The following is a 22649-nucleotide window of genomic DNA, read 5'->3' as shown; positions in this document are numbered from 1 at the left end:
AAGAGCCTACTGTGGATCCTCTTTGGAGCCATTGTAGTACTTTAAGTAGTATGTTTTTTCTTTCATAATTTAACTTGCACTTTTTATTTGCTATAACATTTTTAGCTGTATTAATTTAATTATATATTAGTGTACATTGAGTATACTAACTTCATATTTATATGAAATGGAACTGTTTTGTGTTGACAGAGTGTTCATGTACCCCTATACAAGTCACTGGTCACTCAGAGCCATCTTAAGGTTCATTGTTCATATGCCCATTCTTGGAGAGGAATTGTCATTTTATTTTATTATTATTTATTTTGCTTCTGCAGTTTTTTAGTGGTTGCTTTACTACTGAAAAAGGAATCAAGGATCTTTTCTCACCATCCTGGTTCTGGCCACCCTTTTAGTCCCTGTTTTTATTTGCTAATTTATATTTAACATTTATAACCTACTTTAAAGAAAAAGTTAAACTTTGTAAAAGCATTGAGACACGCGAAGGGTTAAATAACAAAGTTAAGACTGTCAGGAGACATTGGCTGCTGCTCAGTGTCTGCGACAGCTTTACGACTTTGAATGCAAGATTTAGCTGGATTTTTAGTGGAATCTTTTAAAAGCCAATTCATTTTTAGATATATTTTACATTTTCTTTTTAAATAGGAGTTTTCTTCAGTTCTGTGGTCCCTTACTGTGTTGCAAACAGTTTTGAGAGACCAAATAAATATTTGAAACTTGCTTGCCAGCTGAGCCTTTGGACCTTCTTTCCTAAAATGGTTGTACTCTCCTGAAGTTTTCCTTTTGTAAATTGCATGTTATGCGCAGATGACACATTTAAATTGATTACATTTCTGAACTGCAATTTTTATTTTTGAATTTAAGCTTTGAATAAGTTCTTCACAGGGAGAGAACTTTTTTGGCCTGAGCTCTGATAACTGCTGTACCCTAGCAACGTTTTGTTTTTACTAGGGCTGTCAAGTGATTAAAAAAAGTAATCTTGATTAATCATGCGATTAAAAAAATTAATTGCTATTAATCATGCTGTTAAACAATAATATAATGCCATTTATTTAAATATTTTTGAATGTTTTCTACATTTTCAAATATCATGATATCAGTTACAACATAGAATACAAAGTGTACAGTGTTCAGTTTATATTTTTGATTACAAATATTTGCACTGTAAAAAACAATAAATAGTATTTTTCAATTCCCCCATTACAAGTACTGTAGTGCAATCTCTTTATCATGAAAGTTGAATTTTCAAATGTAGATTTATGTTAAAAAAAAAAAACCAAACAAACAAAACCTTCCTTCAAAAACAAAATAATGTAAAACTTTAGAGCCTACAAGTCCACTCGGTCCTACTTCTTGTTCAGCCAATCGTTCAGACAAACAAGTTTGGTTTTCATTTGCTGGAGATAATGCTGCCCACTTCTTGTTTACAATGTCATCTGAAAGTGAGAACAGGTATTCACATGGCACTGTTGTAGCCATTGTCGTAAGATATTTACTTGCCAAATGCCCTAAAGCAGGGGTCCCCAATGCGGTGCCCATGGGCACCATGGCGCCCGTCAGGGCAGTTTTGTGCTCCTGCAGGACACCCCGCCTCCGAAATGCCGCCGAGAAGCCTTGCCGTTTCCCAGCCGCATTTCGGCTGCAGCAGGGTGTCCAGCACCTGCCACAGTCTTCTGGGAATAGCAGTATGTTATTCCTACAAAAAAGGTTGGGGACCACTGCCCTAAAGACTCATCTGTCCCTTCATGCTTCAACCACCATTCTAGAGGACATACGTCCATGCTGACGATGGGTTCTGCTCGATAACAGTACAAAGCAGTGTGGACCAATGCATGTTCGTTTTCATCATCTGAGTCAGATGCCACCAACAGAAGGTTGATTTTCTTTTTTGGTGGTTCGGGTTCTGTAATTTACGCATCTGAGTGTTGCTCTTTTACAACTTCTGAAAGCACGTTCCATGTCTTGTCCCTCTCAGATTTTGAAAGACACTTCAGATTCTTAAACCTTGGGTGGAGTGCTGTAGCTATCTTTAGAAATCTCACATTGGTACCTTTTTTGTGTTTGTCAAATCTGCAATGAAAATGTTCTTAAAACAAATAACATGCTGGGTCATCATCCGAGACTGCTATAACATGTGTCAGAATGTGGGTAAAACCAAGTAGGAGATGTACAGTTCTCTCCCAAAGTGTTCAGTCACAAATTTAATTAACGCAGTATTTTTTTAATGAACATAATCAGCATGAAAGCATGTCCTCTGGAATGGTGGCAAAAGCATGAAGGGGCGTATGAATGTTTAGTATATCTGGCATGTAAATACTTTCCAAAGCTGGCTACGGTAGTGCCATGCGAATGCCTGTTCCCACTTTCAGGTGACGTAAATAAGAAGCAGGCAGTATTATGTCCCGTAAATGTAAACAAACTTGTTTGAGCGATTGGCTGAACAAGAAGTAGGACTGAGTAGATTTGTAGGCTCTAAAGTTTTACATTATTTTGTTTTTGAGTGCAGTTATGTAAGAAAAAATCTACATTTGTAAGTTGCACTTTCACGATAAAGAGACTGCACTACAGTACTTATGAGGCGAATTAAAAAATACTATTTCTTTTATCATTTTGAGAGTGCAAATATTCATAATCAAAAGTAATATAAATGAGCACTGTACACTTTGTATTCTGTACTGTAAATGAAATCAATATATTTTAAAAAGTAAAAAAAATCCAAAAATATTTAATAAATTTCACTTGGTATTCTATTGTTCAACAGTGTGATTAAAACTGCAATTAGTTTTTTATCACAGTTAATTTTTTTGAGTTAATTGCGTGAGTTAACTGCAATTAATCCACGGCCCTAGTTTTTAGTGCTGTTTTCACTCCCTTATTTTCCTTATGTGTCAGCTATCTGGGGCTTTAATAAGCTGATTGTTGCACTTAATTTTTTCTTTCTCTGACAGGCAGTCAATTTTACTAGATATTTTTTTTTTTAACAATCTGTTGTTTGAGCTAATTAATGCCCCTTGCATTGCTCTTATTTATTTTTCTACACAATAAAACCCAGATCGCATCCCCACTAGCATATTCAGAAGTAATCAAGCCATATCAAAATCCCTATTTCCTTTTTAGTGGTTTTGACCAAATCATCCATAATCCAGTTATTCAAATCAGATTGTCACTCTGCTTGCAGCAGCCAGCACAATTATTTACAGACTCTGTTCGTTGGAAGGGCCCATTTCCTTCAGAATAGCTGTGAAATCTTCTTGGGGGAAAATTGCATATAGTAGTGGTAGTTGTCACCACCTGACCTCCCATTTGCCTCATTCATTTGATTACTAAGGGTTTTACTGGGTGTGATTGTACGAGTTATACTGCCATAACTGGGTTTCATTATCAAACCATGCATTCTCTTCTTTAATCCTTCGGCATCCTCTTTAACACTTTCACTGTAACATTTCACAATCCCAACTGTTTAATTCCCTCTGAACTCTTCAGTGTTCATTTGTGCAAAAGCTCCTTTTAACTCCTCATTCTCTTTGCTTAAATCACTTACTCATCTCCCAAAGGGACACATTTCTCAGACGAATTCTTTTGGTGGCTCTAAACTTATCTTTTGTGGTTTTTTGCTCTTACTTCTTAACTTAGTATACTTTGCCTGCAAAAGCTGTACTCACTAAATACAGTCTTAGACAGACAGCTGCTTTTTACTTTAGATTCATGCAAATAGGTAACTGGCATTGTGTTCTCCTTGACCTGTCAGGAATCTTTTCTATTTAATTTGTTTCCTTCTCCACAACTTTTATTTATTCTTTATGCTTTATACATTCATCCCTGAAGGTGACACGTTTTGTTTGTAAAGTTTTAGCCATCAGAAACAATCCTTGAGAAACTGCTGTCTTGATTTGGGCTTTCTTTGTTTTAGGGGGAAAGAAATAGGTATTTATTTTTTCCATGGTTGCCAGAGTGTCTTATTTTTTTGAAAATTTCAGTGGCATTCAACAGACCTCTGGTATGCTTTGCCAAGCATTCATTTTTTATGTACTACTTTTTTCCCTGCTCTCCGGAGTTCTTTTCACCTGATCCCGCTGTCCCCTTAATACTTCTCTGGAGAGTCCCTGTGGTCTGCCCTTAGATTTAACCTACTTCTCCAATGTGGTGTGAAGTTCTTCATATTAAACCCTTAATTCCTTCCAATGCCATTTTCCTTAATGCTAGGTTGCGACCCTCACACTAATGGGTGTATATGTTACCTGCTCCAGACAAACGGATCCGAGTTGCTGCACCAGTAAGTAGTGGTAGCCTCTGAGACCTTATCTGCTCAGGAGTATGTTGGGGTGGCTTCTGAGACATTATCCACTCAGCCTCGGAGACCTTATCCACTTGATTCCCAAGAACTCAGTTTGACTCAGAACTTATCACTGAGTTTTCTTTATTGTATACAATCAAACTACACTTGAGTTGAACACGCAGAAGCATAGGGCCTGGGTATAGTGCATACCACATATCTGAAATTACAGAGCAAAACTCTTCCTTTGTATATATTTATACATTATATTGCATTTACTATACATTGCATTACACGTTTTGAGATTGGCTTGGTTACTTTGTAGGAACCAGTTCCTGTACAGCACGCTCTGTCCATGCACTGTTCATGTATGACTTACTTTTACTTCGTCTTACGTTCCCAACTTACCTTAGCTATTGTTATCTTGTCCATTGTAAATGTTGTGTGGGTGTATCTTAAGTGGTACAGCCATTCTGTTTCCAGCCTACTGATCCATTTACCTCACTAATCCCGTCTCTCAAGAGATGAAGTCTCACTTACGTCAAACCAGGCCTACAACATTTTGCAGTACTAAGAACTCTGATGTGAAACCGACATTGATTTTTGGTCAAAGATGAGAAAAACGTAAAAAGTATAAATGTTTAAAAGTTGATATTTAAAACTTTCTTTTTTAATAACCAAAATAATGGTGAAAATTCCGTGTGTATGTACACACACACGTGTCCCTTGGCGTCAATGGAATTATGCTGATTTACCCCACTTGAGGATCTGGCCCATGTTTTTTATGTTGTCATCTTAATATTTATGTACATACTGATAAGTTAAAATAAAGAGTTCCATATGAATTATATATCCAACTTGTCTAAAGCAATCTTCTTAACATTTAATTAAGATCAGACATATAGCTAACTCAAATCTAAATTATTAGCTTCAAATATTGCATGCTGTGATATAATTCATTTAAAAATATTTTTAAAATAATACTTTTCTAAGTATTAGAAAAGTATTCTACTTTTGGGTAAAGAAGTTGTTCGGTTGAGGCAAACGTGTAGTAAACTTCTTAAATGTACACTGTCTTACTGATCACATATTGAAAAGTATTCTGTAATTAATCACTTTTAAAATAAAATTTGATTTAACTTTCCATTTGTAATACATCTAGAACCTTTTAGAGAGACAGTGGTAAGACACGTTTGGCATAAAATAGTGGTTTTGTAAAAATCTAATACCAATATAGGTGTTTCTCTGAAACCTTTAAAAACAATCCAGTGAAAACTTTTTAAAAAATAAATATTCAACTGCAGAATGCTGAACCCAAACATTGCAGTGTTATGCTAGTGTAGGGGAACTTGAAATTAAAATTGACCCAGAAATTGATTATAAACAGTGTCAAAATTTCATCGTCTAAGCTGAGAAAAATGCAAAAGGAAACAGCATGAGAGTAAATTTGACTATTCTGTCTGTTTTAGTAACCTACAATATTACCCTAAAGAAACTTGTTTTGAGAATTATTTTTAACATAAGAGTGCCCTTCTAAGGAATAAATTCTCTATTTTTTTAACAGAGGGAAATTAGGCAACAACTAGCAGAAAAAGCTAAAGCTGGGGAACTTAAAGTCGTCAATGGCACCTCCTCCCAGCCACCTTCAAAACGCAAACGGCGTTGGGATCAAACAGCTGACCAGACTCCTGGTACTACTCCTAAAAAACTATCCAGTTGGGATCAAGCAGAGGTAATTATCCCTTTATTGGTTCACCTCTGTGTTGTAAAAGCTGTCAGTGTTTCCAGCAAGTCTTTGGAGTTCTACAGAAGCTCTTGACTTCTATAGATGTCGCACAGACTGCACTTTTATTATACTAAATAGAAATTAAGTACTTACCTTTTACTGTACAAAATAAAATCAAAGGTAGCTGAGGAGTTTTAACAGCTTGTGCTTTTGTCTTGGTTAGACCCCTGGACATACTCCTTCTTTGAGGTGGGATGAAACTCCTGGCCGTGCAAAGGGTAGTGAGACTCCTGGAGCAACCCCAGGCTCAAAAATATGGGATCCTACTCCCAGTCATACACCAGCAGGAGCTGCAACCCCTGGACGGGATACACCTGGTCATGCAACTCCAGGCCATGGAGGTGCAACTTCCAGTGCACGTAAAAATCGATGGGATGAGACCCCCAAAACAGAAAGAGGTATTTCTGAAATTACTGGAATTGATAGAAAGGTCTGGATGGGTAATGGGATAAGAACTTTTAACTTCAGGCTGTCAGTATGAAAGCAGGTCAGGCCAGAAGTAGGGAAAAAAGTTATTGCTCTTTGATATCCAGTGGCTGATGTCTTTTTCAGTTGGGGTGCTAGTAGGCAGAGTTCTGTCACAAAAAATTCACCCCTCATGGTTTTAGTAAAGGAAACTAAGGCGATGCAGTATGCGCACTGCATCAGCATGGCTGTGGTGCCATAGCTATGCCACTGTAACCTTATAGTGTGAATGCAGAAGGGGTTTTGGTGTCACTGTAAGAACTCAGTCTCATGGAGCGACAGCAGCTAGGTTGACAGAAGCATTTTTCTGTCAACTTAGCTGCATTTACATGGGGGAAGCAGGTCAGCATAGCTACAGTGGTATGGATATTTCATACCACTAAGTGCCACAACTGTGTTGACCTGTGTTTAAATGTACACCAGAGCTTAAGAGTCTTTTTAGTAGTGATACTGCACTATCCGCTACAGCTGAGGCTTTTGAAGCATGCTGACAGGACAGAGAAGCTCACATTATATTGTCTTTTATGGATATATAGAAAATGTTGCTTATACTGTCAATTGGGCATGTTTCATAAGATTTATGCATTTATACCCCTGTTTGCTTTGACAAATTTTATTCACCTATTAGACTATAAAAAAAATCTTTGTCATATGTTAAATTGTTAAAATATTTTAACAAAGCAAGTATTGGAGTGTTTAATATATAAAATATTCAAGTTCTTTCAAATATGTTGCAATGATATCTAGTACTGATTGTCAGATGAAACCAAAGAATATAAAAAAAGACAGACTCTTTTCCTCCCTAAGATTAAATTATTGTGTACATTCATTATACTGGTGGTAGCCTTTAATATTAAGGATGAGGGAAGTTTTTGGTTACCTGTTTGGTATCTTTGTTTATCTGATCTACCAGCGGTGGAACTTGATGTTTCTGTTAGTATGTTGTTATGGGCAAGGAGGTGAAAGAGTGGAATGGAATAGTGTAAGGGAGATCAGATCTTGATATTGTAGTAATGCTTCCCTTTTAGAATGTTTTGTTTGTTTTTAGAAAAGGAGTACTTGTAGCACCTTAGAGACTAACCAATTTATTTGAGCATGAGCTTTCGTGAGCTACGCAATTGGTTAGTCTCTAAGGTGCTACAAGTACTCCTTTTCTTTTTGCGAATACAGACTAACACGGCTGTTACTCTGAAACTTGTTTGTTTTTCTGACTTTCAGAAACTTTAGGATTTTGGTTGTAAGATCTGACTTGCAGCCATCATCTGAAAAAATTGGGCTTTTATTTTTATAGATACACCGGGACATGGCAGTGGATGGGCTGAGACTCCTCGTACAGATAGAGGTGGTGATTCAGTTGGTGAAACCCCAACTCCTGGAGCAAGTAAAAGAAAGTCACGTTGGGATGAAACACCTGCTAGCCAAATGGGTGGTAGTACTCCCGTTTTGACACCTGGCAAAACACCAATTGGTACACCAGCCATGAACATGGCAACCCCTACACCAGGTAAGATTAATCCATTAACTAAGACTTCTGTTTTCTATCACTTCATATTAAAATGTAAAAATAATGTAGATTTATGTAGGCATCCCTATTCTGCTTTTTGACTTTGGAAGCCCAACTTTGTATTCTGAATGTCTGTAGCAATTGAATTCTGGCAGGGAACACAACAATGTAACCTCAAAGTCTGCTGTGAATGTTTGTTGAATTGATAGGCAAGAATTGCTAGACTTTCCTGAAAGTTCTAACTCAAGAGATTGGAATTCTGAGGCCAGTTCTGTACTCAAGTGCTGAATATGTCTTAATTCCAGACAATATTAAAGAAAGTACCCTTGCAGATAAAAATTAAAATACTTTCTTTTCCATAAATGTAGGTCATATAATGAGCATGACTCCTGAACAGCTACAGGCATGGCGCTGGGAAAGAGAAATAGATGAGAGAAACCGGCCACTATCTGATGAAGAACTGGATGCCATGTTCCCAGAGGGATATAAGGTAGTTGATCTGAGTATATCAAAGCAGTCTGTCGCTATATATGCTGTAACATACTGGTAATACATTTTCCACTCAGAATATGGATTTTAACAATAAAATAAATGTTATGATTTGAATGTTTCACACTAAATACAGATGAATTCATGCTAACTTTTGTTAATTTAGTTACTGGTATTTTATAAATATCCATTAGAAGGGGAAAACTTAAGAGTTAAATTAAAAGGAAGGCAGTTTTTCTTCTGCTTCACCTTGGGGAGCTCATGCTGATTTCAGAAGGAGTTCCGTATGTGGAATGGCTACAGAACTAGAGCCCATGGCGTGGTAAAACAGATCAGACAGAGATTGAAAACTGTCAGTAAGACAGTATTAACATGCTACATTTAAAAAAAACCACCCACTTATTTTAATATTCATATCAAACACTTCATAAAGAGACATTTAAAGGCTAAAATTTCATCTCCTCTCATGAGAACTGTACAGTAATACTTACGATTGTTAGGACTCCTCTTGACATCATTCCTGTACTTTCAAGTCCAACAGCATGTACGCAGTTCCAAAGAATTTATAAGATCACAGTTACTTAATTTACAACTATACAAAGGTAGACTCAAAAACATATACTGGAAGACTGTCACAAATCAGTAGAATAAACAGTTAACATGACAGATACATGTATACATCTGTATACATGTATCAGTCATTCCCTGTTCTGAGGCTGTTGTGACTGTCAGGTAATGTTATTTTTAACATTCTGCTTTGCAGTCTGAAAATACTTTTTAGATTTTAGTGTTCAGATGTCTGCCTTATTTCAGTGCATTATTTTTATCTTTATTTCGCTTCAGGTTCTTCCCCCTCCAGCTGGTTATGTGCCTATTCGTACTCCAGCTCGCAAACTTACAGCAACTCCCACACCATTGGGTGGTATGACTGGATTCCACATGCAAACAGAAGATCGGACCATGAAGAGTGTTAATGACCAACCATCTGGAAATCTTCCATTCCTAAAACCAGATGATATTCAATACTTTGATAAACTACTGGTAAATGAGATTTTATTGATACTGATTTAATGTCTCCTTATATGGGGCTGGAGATGGTAGAAAAACTGTGCATTAATTAATATATTTGGAATTATTTATAGGTTGATGTTGATGAATCAACACTTAGTCCAGAAGAACAGAAAGAAAGAAAAATAATGAAATTGCTCTTGAAAATAAAGAATGGTACACCTCCAATGAGAAAAGTAAGATATTCCTCTGATGTGGACATACCACTCTCCTTTTCAAATACCGTAATTTCCTTCCCATTTATTTTAGGATCTAGTTTCAGCTTTTTTCCCTAGAACTGCCCATGGGCTTTCTCCAGGCTGCTTCTAAAGGACTTTTATTTGTCTGTTGTTTTTTCCTTCTTCTCATCTAACTTTTGTTTTCTCTCTGTATTGTTTTTCCCTGATTTATGCCTCTTAATTTTTCCCCCTCTCTAAATTATATATTGGTCACAACTGTATTAAATAATTCAGTAAATATTTCTATTTTATAATAATTACATCTATAAAGCATATTGTGACACATTTATATGAAGGATGTTATATTTTATTGTATCTTAAGATCATTGTTCCAAATGCATTTCTGGCAACAGCATGCATAAATAATTTGAAATCAGTAGAAATGCACTTGATTATGGCTTGATTTTGCTCATTACATAGAAATGTTGTGTTGTTTTGGTTTCATTCTGTGTGGTTTAATTCAGAGGGGTTTCTTTTTTAGGCTGCTTTGCGCCAGATTACTGATAAAGCTCGTGAATTTGGAGCAGGTCCGCTGTTTAATCAGATTCTACCTCTGCTGATGTCACCAACACTTGAAGATCAAGAACGTCACTTGCTTGTCAAAGTTATTGACAGAATCTTGTACAAACTGGATGATTTGGTCCGACCATATGTACACAAGGTCTGTTTCACTGAAATTTATTTAAATATGTAATATTTGTTTTATGAATGCAGTCTGTACTCTTTACTGAGTGCTTTATAATAGTTACTTTTCTGTGGCTCATTTTTACAGATGTTTATGCATCTGGGCATTTGAATCTTCATTTTTAAAAAAAAAATTTACATTATTGGTAGGAGTGCACAGTTACAGATACTGTCCTTTTTATAAGTACAGAATGTAATACTAAAATGCTTTTATATAGTCATTTACCAGATTTCATTTGCAGAACATCTTTTGTAAGTTGTATGAATAACACATCAAAATATAAAACTTAAAAGCAAGGCAGTCTGGAAGAGTTAATTGTACATGAATGTGCTGGAAATAAAAGATTGTGGTAGCTGATCCGTGCAATATCGCTGGTATTGGCATCCTGTCTTAGAGGAGAAAGGTAGTCTAGAAAATCAATCAATGTTGAATGAGGGGGTAAAGGATTATTAAGGGAGATGGTGATCTTTTGAATTTAATGAGCGTGGGAGCCATGGAATCACCATGTTAACCAGCCTTTTCTTAGGGCCAGAACTACTGAAGTGGACAATAATACTTGAGTTGAGAGATATTCATTAATATAATTTGAAGTGTTAATTTGTTCATTTGTTACCCTTTTCAGATTCTTGTGGTCATTGAACCACTACTGATTGATGAAGACTACTATGCGAGAGTGGAAGGCAGAGAAATTATATCAAACTTGGCTAAGGTAGTAACACTGCAGCATCCTTCCTTTTTGTACTGAATGTGATAGTGTTATAGCTAAAATGTAACTGTAACTATGTGACCTGGAGTATTCTGCTTTTTAGTATTGAAAATGTAATGGTTATGTGATAAGAAACTTACAAACCCAGCAAAGTATATATGTTTTATTTTTTTGTCTTTCAGGCTGCTGGTTTGGCTACAATGATCTCCACCATGCGACCTGATATTGATAACATGGATGAATATGTCCGAAATACAACAGCTCGAGCCTTTGCTGTTGTCGCCTCTGCTTTAGGCATTCCTTCTCTGTTGCCCTTCTTGAAAGCTGTATGTAAGAGCAAAAAATCCTGGCAAGCTAGGCACACTGGCATCAAGATTGTACAGCAAATTGCTATTCTTATGGGCTGTGCTATCTTGCCTCATCTCAGAAGTTTGGTTGAAATCATTGAACATGGTATGTTCTGTTTTTTGTTAAATGTTTTCTCTAGTTTGTACATAAGGCTGTTGGTTAAATTAAGGACTCAAATTCTTGAATGTCAGTCCTAGACTTTGTAATCTAATAGAGACTACATCAGAGTATTCGTCTTTCCTTTTTATAGTTTTTTCAAAGATTTTGGTCTATAGCCTGGTTTAAATAACTGTAATAAACCTTTATATGTGAGTTGTTATAGCTATAAAGCACAGAAGACAATAACTTGAAAATAACTAGTACTTCTAATTTCTTTTGGACTATTAATCCTTTAGTTCTTATGTAGTATAGTTCTTGCTCTTTGGACCATGTTTTGACTAGTAGATGACAACAATACTGTTTGACTTTGTATAACTGCATATTGTCCTGCGTTCTCCATCTCTCAACAAGTCTTGTATAATTTAAGGTATTCTCTATATTAATGGTTAAATTACGGAGAACGCTTGTGTTTCAATGAGCATCGTGCAAGCCAATTCTAATTGAGGAAGTTTTCTTTATTGATACAATAACATCCCCATGTATCAAGTTCACACTACCGCACTTGGGATGATTTGTATTGTAATTGCTTACTTGTTTTAGTGAAACATCTGCTGGTCAATTTTAACCGCTGTATTATGGAGCTCTTGGGACTTCATTGTTGAGAAGATCTAGAATTCTAGGGAGTGAAATGTTTTAAAATCCACAATAGAGGCACTTCATAGGTTGTAAATAATCCGCATACTTTTTCTGAAACGTTTTAAAAAATCAACTTCTGAAGTGTTAGAGCACAGCCTGATGTAGTTGGGTGGTTTTGTTTCAATTCTGTTTTTTTCCAGGTATTATAAACTAACATGAGGTTTTTCATCTGGATTTCCCCTGCCCGTGACTTCTCTACAATGATTCCTTTTTGTTAAATAGCTGCCATGGAAGCAGCACTTCAGTACTTTTCCTGAAGAGGCCTGAATCTGGAGACATTTGAAGCTGAAACTCCTCATTGTTTTTGATTTTTAGACATTTAGATCAAACAGTTCTCTGTGTAAACAAGACTTTTTTAATTCCAAAATAGATATTGAAGGTTTGTGCCAGGAAATGCTGAGCACAAGATGGAAGGGAAAAGTGGGGGGCATGCTTTTACGCTTTAACAAAAGAAGGATTTTATTTTCTCTTTCCTGTCCTCTGGCACACATTCCCCCATTTTTCCACAGTAATTCAAGCTCTGTGTAATGGTGTAAGAAGCACTTACTGAATATGACTTGTTTTCCAGGTTTGGTGGATGAGCAGCAGAAAGTGCGTACTATCAGTGCTTTGGCTATTGCTGCTTTGGCTGAGGCAGCTACTCCTTATGGTATTGAATCATTTGACTCCGTTCTAAAGCCCTTATGGAAGGGTATACGTCAGCACAGAGGAAAGGTATGTCTCTTCAATCTGTTTCTTTGCATCTCTTTATTTTGAATGTAAACTGCTGTATATATTTTAATACCCATAACAAATATATTATGTATTATAATAGGGTCTGGCTGCCTTTTTGAAAGCTATTGGGTATCTTATCCCTCTTATGGATGCTGAGTATGCCAACTACTATACCAGAGAAGTAATGCTAATCCTTATCAGAGAGTTCCAGTCTCCTGATGAAGAAATGAAAAAAATTGTGTTAAAGGTATGTCAAAATCACTTAAACACTGTCAGTGTAATGTTTAAAGTAAACTTGATATTACTTGTGATTTGGATCAATAAAAGAATCTGTCGTTTAATAAGCATTCTTCTTAAAAAAAAAAAAAAAAGTCTACAGCATTAAAACTGTTGCACTTTTATTCCCTGTTAGGTGGTAAAGCAGTGTTGTGGTACAGATGGCGTTGAAGCAAACTACATTAAAACAGAGATTCTGCCGCCATTTTTCAAACACTTTTGGCAGCACAGAATGGCACTGGACAGAAGAAATTACAGACAGGTATAGTTTAGTTTGGAAAAGATTTTAAACTGCTTTGAATTAAATTTATCAAATGGTATATATAAAGATGTTTGTGGTGGTGAATTTATTTTTGACTTTTTCAATGTATCTTGAGACGGCATTCACTTTGGGCAGAGACACATTGTGAGATGTGGATAGATGGTTAAAAGGATCAGCATTCTTAAATGGTATACAAAACATTTTGCTTCTAGTTTACCTGTTTGAATACCAGTCTCAGTTGGTAGTACAAAAGTAAGTACCATCTGATGGCTCATTTGTGCTATGTAAAATGACTGGTTGGTTTCCGTTTCTAGTGGATAGGTGTCCCCATCACAAAAGTGTTACCACTATTAGCTCAAATAAACACCCAAGTTGACAGTCTCAGAGAAGACTTAAATGCTTCACTTTCCATGCACTCTAGAATTGGTCCTTCCAGTTGAGAGATACTAACATGGCAGTGTGTTTTAAATCATTTTCAGTCCATCCTAACAGGAAACAAACTCTGGAAATTCACACTACCACTGCGAATGACAAAAGTGCTCAAACTCACATTTAAAAAAAATAGTGTTTAATTATCTGGGTAATACATCCACCTCACATTAGTTTAAAAACAAAATGTTTTGTAATTTTTAATTATCTATGCAAGGAAAACTCTCCCACTCCCTGACTTGAAGGCAAAGAACAACCAAGTGGATTAGTCCATTTGCAATAATTTTTCTCAGGATATAGACAAGAATCTGAGATTCTGGAATTTTTTCTGCTTACCCACAACCTTGAAAATGGCTTTCTGCAACTTGGTTGTTGCCTCAGGAGGTTTATTCTGTTCTTGAGAGTAAATTATACCAGCGTGATGCCCTTTCTTTTCTTGTACCAGGCAAAGGATTTCCCAGGTCATCTTAGAGGTTTTAGGAAGTCTTTGTAAACTCTCTCTCTCTCTCTCTCTGATTATTTTGCCCAAAGCTATATTTTCATGTTTCAGCTGGTTGATACAACAGTGGAGCTGGCAAACAAAGTTGGAGCAGCAGAAATTATTTCCAGGATTGTGGATGATCTGAAAGATGAGGCTGAGCAGTACAGAAAAATGGTTATGGAAACAATTGAGAAAATAATGGGGAACCTGGGTGCAGCAGACATTGACCATAAACTAGAAGAACAACTTATTGACGGTATCCTGTATGCCTTCCAGGAACAGACCACAGAGGTATTGTTAGAAGATGCTCTTAGCAGTTAAAATATTTAATTTAATCTGTTTACACTGTTCTGGAAAAAATAGTATTTACGCTTGAAATCCAAACAAGAATTACATGGGTTTTTTAATTGGAACAAAGAGCACTGAAATTTGTAGGCAGTTTTGGAATATTAAAGTGGCAAATATTATAAAGGTTGTAGGTACGAAAGGAGTTCAATAGTAAATGGACAGTTGATATAAGAGAGACGAGGTGGGTGAGGTTATACCTTTTATTGGAACAACTTCTGTTGGTGAGAGAGACAAGCTTTTGAGCTTACACAGAGCTGCTCTTTGAAAGTTTGTCTGTCTCACCAACAGAAGTTGGCCCAATAAAAGATACTAGCTCCCCCACCTTGTGTCTCTAATATCCTTGGACCAATGTGGCTACAACAATACTGCATGCAATTAGTGATGTAGTTGATCTTGCTTTTCTAACTCTTTTTGTTTTTGTTTTTGTTGTTGTTCAGGACTCTGTGATGTTGAATGGCTTTGGCACAGTGGTTAATGCTCTTGGCAAACGAGTTAAACCGTACTTGCCCCAGATCTGTGGTACAGTTTTATGGCGTTTGAACAACAAATCAGCCAAAGTTAGGCAGCAGGCTGCTGACCTGATCTCGCGTACTGCAGTTGTTATGAAGACTTGTCAAGAGGTATTCATTTCTCCCATTCCTCCTTTCCACAGAAAGTCATTTTTAAATGAAAGAAAAGTGAGAGAATTTTTGTTAACTTTTACATCTTGTTACTTGGTTCTAGGAAAAACTGATGGGACACTTGGGTGTTGTCCTGTATGAGTATCTGGGTGAGGAATACCCTGAAGTATTAGGCAGTATACTTGGAGCACTTAAAGCCATTGTGAATGTTATAGGTATGTGGGGTTTTTGTATCAGAAGCAAGTGTGGGGGGGGGGGGGGGGTTAAGAGAATGAGACTTAATAAGGTGTCATTCTGTTGAACAGGTATGCACAAGATGACGCCACCAATCAAGGACCTGCTGCCAAGACTCACACCTATCTTGAAAAACAGACATGAGAAAGTACAGGAGAATTGTATCGACCTAGTTGGTCGTATTGCTGACAGGTGAGTTGTTGTGGTATACTTCTGAAACGCCATGACATGTTAATTGCTTACATAACAGGTCACAACATTTACCCATTTTTAATGTTTGATAATTTAGTTATCAGGTTTGGGATCTGGATTTTATAAATCTTTGGGGCTGTTGGAGTTCCTTAAGCTTTATTACAGGGGTGGCCAACCTGAGCCTGAGAAGGAGCCAGAATTTACCAACCTACATTGCCAAAGAGCCACAGTAATAAGTCAGCAGCCCCCCATCACACACACACACACACACACACACACACACACCGCTCACAGCACCTCCCGCCCATCAGCAGCCCCGCCAATCAGTCCCTCCCCGCATCTCGTGATCAGCTGGTTCATGGCGTGTAGGGAGGCGGGGGAGAGGAGTGAGGGCATGGCAGGCTCAGGGGCAGGAAGGGGTGGAGTGGGGGCAGGGCCTGTGGCAGAACTTGGGGTTGAGCAGTGAGCACCCCCCGGCACACTGGGAAAGTTGGCGCCTGTAGCTCCAGCCCCAGAGTCAGTGCCTATACGAGGAGCTGCGTATTAACTTCTGAAGAGCGCATGTGGCTCCGGAGCCATAGGTTGGCCACCCCTGCTTTATTACAAAGATTGTTCATATTAACAGGTCTTCATGATTAATAAAATGAAATATGTAGGTACAAAGTATGACTGATCAGGTATACATTTGCAGTCTCATATACTATTTAAAGTATATTATTTGCTACTGTTAGTCTTTAATTGGTTTGTCAGTTTACATATACTTGATGCAGACCATAGAATGAAGCTTAATTCCCTATGTGGTTGTGTACTCTTATAACAAAAATTCACATTAAGCCATCCATTAACTGTTTAAAAAGAGAGAAGGTGAGCCTGTGTTCCTGTGTTAGTAGCATAGGTGTACATCTTGTAATCTGTTTTTTGCTTTAAAAAGGTGTGACTTTACTAAAATACCTGCATTCCCTTTCTTATCCAGGGGAGCAGAATATGTTTCTGCAAGGGAATGGATGAGGATCTGCTTTGAACTGCTGGAGTTGTTAAAAGCTCACAAGAAAGCTATCCGACGAGCCACAGTAAATACTTTTGGTTATATTGCAAAAGCTATTGGGTAAGTATGTTGTCTTGATACTGATCAGCATGTGTAGGCCCTTTCTTAGAACAGTGGTGATTGTGGGTTTTCTTGAAAAAAAAGAACAATGAATTTCTTTTGTTTTTAAAATTTTCAGCCAAATTGTTGTGTACAATAGGTTTTTTTGTACTTCATTTTATTCACTTTGTAGGAGGCAAACTACAATCCGTTACGCTTCAGTAACATATGCTGTTTTAATAGACATGGGGTTGGTCTACATTACAACGTTAAGTACATCGCTCAGGGCTGTGTAAAATTTCCTGCCCTATGTGATTAATTAGGCAATTTAAGCTTTAGTGTAGACACCGCTAGGTTGATGGTATAATTTTTCCATTAACCGAGCTACCACCTCTCCATCCCCTTGCATCGCTGTATTAAGCGTCTACACTACAGCGCTAAAGCTGTGCCACTGTAGGGTTTCTAGTGTAGATGTGCCCTAGCTTCGCAGGGCAGACATGATCAAAGTACATTTTTATGTTCGTAGAAAGATAGAGTTAAGTTATAGCCATCTTTTTCCAGTGCTTGTACTAGAATGGTTCTAATTTTATAGGTTTGTTTATTTTTCTGATTGAAAAATTGGAGTAAATGGTACATTCAGGTGCTTCCTGGGTCCTTTCATACAATCTTGTTCTTGAGGTTGTGGTTCCACAAGTCTCTTCCGTTAGTGTTTTCTGTAATAAAGAACTTCACCAAAGAAATAATTTTTGCTGTTAATTTGTATTACCAATTTATAGTCTTGTCAGAGTGTAGCGTGAAGCTTAATTCTGTATATTAGTCTACATATTCTTAGCAAATGGTCAGACATCCAAATAAGCAATCTGTTCAAAAACAGATACAAGGTATCTAGAAGCCCTAAAATTGGGACCACATCATACAAGCACTGTATGAATATACACCCTAATCCAGCTAACACTTAGCATGTGTGTCATTTTCTGCAAGAGCATAAATGTTTGCAGGATCAGGGCTCTAGTAACAGAAAATTCTTACTCCAAAGAGTGTACTAGCTAATTTGAGGCAAGATAAACACCTGAGTTCCAAGTGGTGAAGGATGGATGAGGGTCATGAAAAGATCACACAGCTATTGCACAACTCGCTGCCTTCTGCTAGTTCCAAATCAACTGTCTGTCTCTGAGATACAATCTATTATTGACTGACTGGTTTCTGACATTAAAAGTAACTTAGTACATATTTACATCTTTTCACTGACAAACTCCTGCATTTTGTCTCTTCCAGACCCCATGATGTGCTGGCTACACTGCTAAATAACCTGAAAGTACAGGAAAGACAGAACAGAGTATGTACTACAGTAGCAATTGCTATTGTAGCTGAAACATGCTCACCTTTCACAGTACTGCCTGCTCTGATGAATGAATACAGAGTTCCAGAACTGAATGTCCAGAATGGTGTATTAAAATCTCTTTCTTTTCTGTTTGAATACATTGGAGAGATGGGAAAAGATTACATTTATGCTGTTACACCACTGCTTGAAGACGCTTTAATGGACAGGTCAGTAATTTATCACTTTAGGATACTTGTTGTCACATTCAAGTTCTTCTTGTTACATTAAACACGCTTCCCTCCCATACCTGGTTCCTCAGTAGCAGAAAAATGTACATGGAGATGATTGCTTCCTCAAAAACATTAATAGAATAACATATATATTTTAGCTTGATGTAATTCAAGCCAACTTTCTCTGTGTTCCAAACAACTATGCATTCCTTTTTTAGTAATAGCATTGAAGACTAAAAGTTTGCAAAATGAGATAATTACAGAATGACCCAGGATTTACCATATTAGGACAACTTTTAATTAGTTATTTTTCTAGACTACTGAGCAGTGTTAAATGATAGTAATTTCTCCTATGAAACTGTTAGATGATTTTTTATTAGCTGATTTGAAGTGTAATTTCTCTGCCCCATGCTGTTTGCAAGGAAGAATAGAAGAGTATCATCAACTTTTTAGCATTCTTTGTGTCAGAAAAGCATTATTATTAGGGCCCTACCAAATTCACAGTCCTTTTTGGTCAAGTTCACGACCACAGGATTTTAAAAACGGTAAATTTCATGATTTCAGATTTAAATGGCTGAAATGTCAAGGTGCTGTAATTATCGGAGTCCTGACCCAAAAAGGAGTTGGGGGGGGGGGGGGGGTCCACAAGGTTATTGTAAGGGGGTTGCAGTACTTTTACTTCGGCACTGCTGGTGGTGGCAGTGCTGTCTTCAGAGCTGGGCTCCCGGCCAGCAGCCGCCGCTCTCCAGCTGCCCAGCTCTAAGGCAGCATAGAAGTAAGGATGGCAATACCGCAACCCCCCTAAAATAAATTTGTCTCACACACACACACACACCCCAAACTCCCTTGGGTCAACACCCCCAATTTTTGAAACACTGGTCTCCCCCATGAAATCTGTATAGTATAGGGTAAACGCACACAAAAGACCAAATGTCATGGGGGTGGCACCAGATTTCATGGTCCGTGACGCGTTTTTCATGGCCATGAATTTGGTAGGGCCCTAATTATTATGATTTCCAACAGAAAGTTTTGTTTGCAAGTGAACTTGTTAAATAAACAGGTTATGTTGTCTTTGCAGAGACCTTGTACACAGACAAACAGCCAGTGCTGTGGTGCAGCATATGTCTCTTGGAGTATATGGATTTGGCTGTGAGGATTCTCTGAATCACTTGTTAAATTATGTGTGGCCCAATGTGTTTGAGACATCTCCTCACGTCATTCAGGCAGTTATGGGAGCACTGGAGGGCCTAAGAGTTGCCATTGGACCGTGTAGAATGCTGCAGTATTGTTTACAGGTATGCTTACTTACGTGGGGGCGGCAGGGAAAGTAATTTGTCAAACCTTGATACTCAACAAGGAGGAGACTTCTGGAAAGCAGAAATCCCAAAAGCGTGTTAAGGATGATAATGGACATCAGCTTTGGTGTTTGCAGTATAATGTTGCCATACGCCACAGAGGTGGGAGAGTAATAGTATATTACTTTGTGATTCAAACTGTATTTGAAATATTGTATTAAGTTCTGCACAATTTGTTTACATATTTCTGGTAACAATATTTAGGGAGTTTAGAGAAGTGAAACGAAAGTAATCATGGGGCTGCAGAAAAACGTGTGGGGAATGAAAGATGAGGCTGATGAAGGGAAAAATGAGTTTAGTTTGACCAACTTGTGAGGGTATAACCATCTGCAGATCCTTGAAGGTAAATACGAAGGGCTGAGAGGAACAGTGGGGGTGTGTAAGAGAAAATAGTGAATGAAATTAAATTGAATTTAGGTTAAATCTCAGGAAACAAACTGATAGTGATTAGTGTTAGCGCGTAGTCTGTTCATCCCTCAAGACAATTAAAACCAGATAGCTCAAAGCACTGGAAAACTATACTGTAAGATAGGAAATATTCTCTCAGCATTGGGTTTGAATGTTGTTTATTAGTGAACATTTATGTTATGGTAGCACCCAAAAGCCCCATTGCTATATTGTCACAGACAATAGATACTCCTTGTCCTGTGGGATTTGCAGTCTAAAAGACAAAACAGATGAAAGGCAGGGGATGAGGATATAACATATAGGGAACTGAATACAGCAAGGAACTGACTCTGCTTCTTTAGTTGCATGTCTGGTGTTTTGTTTTGCTCTTTAAGATGGTAGGGTGAGGAGTTAGTAGGAATAAGGGAGTAGGGAAAAGGAAAGAAAGCGAAAGGGGACATCTCTGCCTAGTCTGTTTTATATTCTTAATTTGTATTTTCCTCACTTAAACTACTAAGCAATAGATTAGTATTTCCCTAGAGCCTTAAAATTCTACCTGTTCTGCAGTGAGGGGGATAATAATAAAAACTTAACTCTTGTATAGCACCTCCATGCGTTCATCTCTGTGCTGTACAAAGGAGAAACTGAGTAGCATTATCCCCACTTCACACTTGAGGAAACTGAGGCACAGAGAGGTGATGTGACTTCCTCTGGGACACCGCAAGTTAGCACAGCCAGGAACAGAACTTGGGTCTCCTGCCGATGTCCCGTTCAGTGCTAGCACTTCATCTGTTCTTCAGGGTGAATTCCACTGTGTGAATTTCTGGTTGTTTTGCTCTTTTTAGAAAGGTGAAGAGCCAAATCAAAACAACCAGAAACTCATACAGTGGAATTCACCCTGAAGAACAGATGAGACTTAAAGGGTGCAGAACTCCTAAATTTGAATATTTCCTTTGTATATGAAGTAATGACAAATCATTGTTTTATCTTCATTAGAAAGTTAAACAAGAATAGCAGTAACAGGAGAGAGTTCACTGTGTTTTCTCAGCTCAGACTTTTAGTTGGCATTTATTTTAATAACTAAACTCGATTTAAAATAATTGCTTAAGTTTTTTGTTTTATTTTTACTATTATGCATAGCCCAAATACCAAGTCTGTAATGTACATGGCTTGTTTATTTTATATTTTGTTTTATTTTCCTAGGGTTTGTTTCACCCTGCCAGGAAAGTCAGAGATGTGTATTGGAAGATTTATAATTCAATCTATATTGGCTCACAGGATGCCCTGATAGCACATTATCCAAGAATCTACAATGATGAAAAGAACACCTACATTCGTTATGAACTTGATTACATCTTATAATCTTATTGTTCAGTCATTTGTGTTTAATGCACAGCTGTTCCACACTTAAACTTGCTTCGAATTTGGTGATGTAAAATTTTAAAACGTTGCAGATCAGTCTAGAGCTGGTCAGAGGAGGAGCTAGAAATCCATTAGCATGATTTTTAAATAATCTGTCCTATTTTTATGTTAAACAGTTAAAGCCAGTAGTGACCAAGAACACAGTGTGATTACACAATGTACTGGAGGGATTTCATTTTGGATTCATCTTTATGAAGATTTAGATTTCATTCCTTGTGTTTAAAGGGGATGTTTATTTGAGAAATAAACATTTGTGTATAAAATACTAATTTGTGTGTGTGTTTTTGGACAGAGAGGCTTGTGAAACGAATCTCTTTGATAGATTGTTAAGCATTTGTTTATGTAAAAAAGGTGGCGTAAATTTTAACCCTCATTTTGTTATCCCCTAGTTTTGAATAAATAAGAAAAATGTACAAACTGTAGTTGATGTGTGTGTCTTTTATAATGGGATAATGAAACTGTACTGTAGCTGGTTGCCATAGTTTTCACATTCTATTTGCATGGAAACCATGGCTTTTAGTTACTGCTTGCTGTCAGATTGCTTCACTCAAAATTTCATGGCTGTGAAAATTCAATGTGCTGTCATTGTAATTAAAAAAATGAAGCTTTTTCTAGATGGTCTAAGTAAAAATGCGTTGTCAGTTGAATGTGAACATGAATCTGTTTCATAGCCTTTTAATCGGTGTACCTGTCCAGGATGAAAGTGACCAGTATAGTGCTTAGGTCTGATTTAGGCTAATTGGATATTTGTCAGAAAAATAGTATCTGTAGTACCGGACTTGAGGCAGCTGCTGGGAGTGCTGAGCAAATGGACAGGAATTATTGGAATCATTTTGTCCTTACCAGCTGCCGGTATATAGGGGAGGGTAGAAGAAACACCTTCCCTCATTCCTGCTCACCCCCAATTATACATACTCCAGCAATAAAAAATAAGTCAAGAAGGACATATTATAAAATGGA

At 37.3% G+C, this 22649-nt stretch overlaps 1 protein-coding gene across 4 annotated transcripts in view; it reads left to right on the top strand.

The window, feature by feature from the left end:
* Nucleotides 1-22111, top strand: part of SF3B1 (splicing factor 3b subunit 1) — a 39272-nt gene extending 17161 nt beyond the window's left edge. For 2 of the 4 annotated variants that reach the window (XM_048870276.2, XM_048870277.2), the window contains 20 exons: nucleotides 5835-6002; nucleotides 6220-6454; nucleotides 7813-8025; nucleotides 8394-8515; nucleotides 9358-9555; nucleotides 9657-9758; nucleotides 10282-10461; nucleotides 11108-11194; nucleotides 11374-11644; nucleotides 12903-13048; nucleotides 13149-13295; nucleotides 13461-13586; nucleotides 14566-14787; nucleotides 15282-15464; nucleotides 15568-15679; nucleotides 15770-15890; nucleotides 16864-16995; nucleotides 18250-18522; nucleotides 19604-19820; nucleotides 21471-22111. In XM_048870276.2, the coding sequence (XP_048726233.1) occupies nucleotides 5835-6002; nucleotides 6220-6454; nucleotides 7813-8025; nucleotides 8394-8515; nucleotides 9358-9555; nucleotides 9657-9758; nucleotides 10282-10461; nucleotides 11108-11194; nucleotides 11374-11644; nucleotides 12903-13048; nucleotides 13149-13295; nucleotides 13461-13586; nucleotides 14566-14787; nucleotides 15282-15464; nucleotides 15568-15679; nucleotides 15770-15890; nucleotides 16864-16995; nucleotides 18250-18522; nucleotides 19604-19820; nucleotides 21471-21629 (3414 nt within the window). In that variant the 3' untranslated portion in view covers nucleotides 21630-22111. Of the gene's footprint in view, nucleotides 1-4200; nucleotides 4271-5834; nucleotides 6003-6219; nucleotides 6455-7812; nucleotides 8026-8393; nucleotides 8516-9357; nucleotides 9556-9656; nucleotides 9759-10281; nucleotides 10462-11107; nucleotides 11195-11373; nucleotides 11645-12902; nucleotides 13049-13148; nucleotides 13296-13460; nucleotides 13587-14565; nucleotides 14788-15281; nucleotides 15465-15567; nucleotides 15680-15769; nucleotides 15891-16863; nucleotides 16996-18249; nucleotides 18523-19603; nucleotides 19821-21470 lie in introns of those variants that run through there. The other 2 variants (XM_048870279.2, XM_075118040.1) reach the window with 2 other exon arrangements.
* Nucleotides 22112-22649: the final 538 nt, after the last annotated feature.

The sequence above is a fragment of the Caretta caretta genome, chromosome 11 (assembly GCF_965140235.1).
Source record: "Caretta caretta isolate rCarCar2 chromosome 11, rCarCar1.hap1, whole genome shotgun sequence".
Lineage (NCBI taxonomy): Eukaryota > Metazoa > Chordata > Testudines > Cheloniidae > Caretta > Caretta caretta.
Note: the sequence above shows the minus strand (reverse complement) of the source record. Positions and strands in the feature narration are given on the sequence as shown.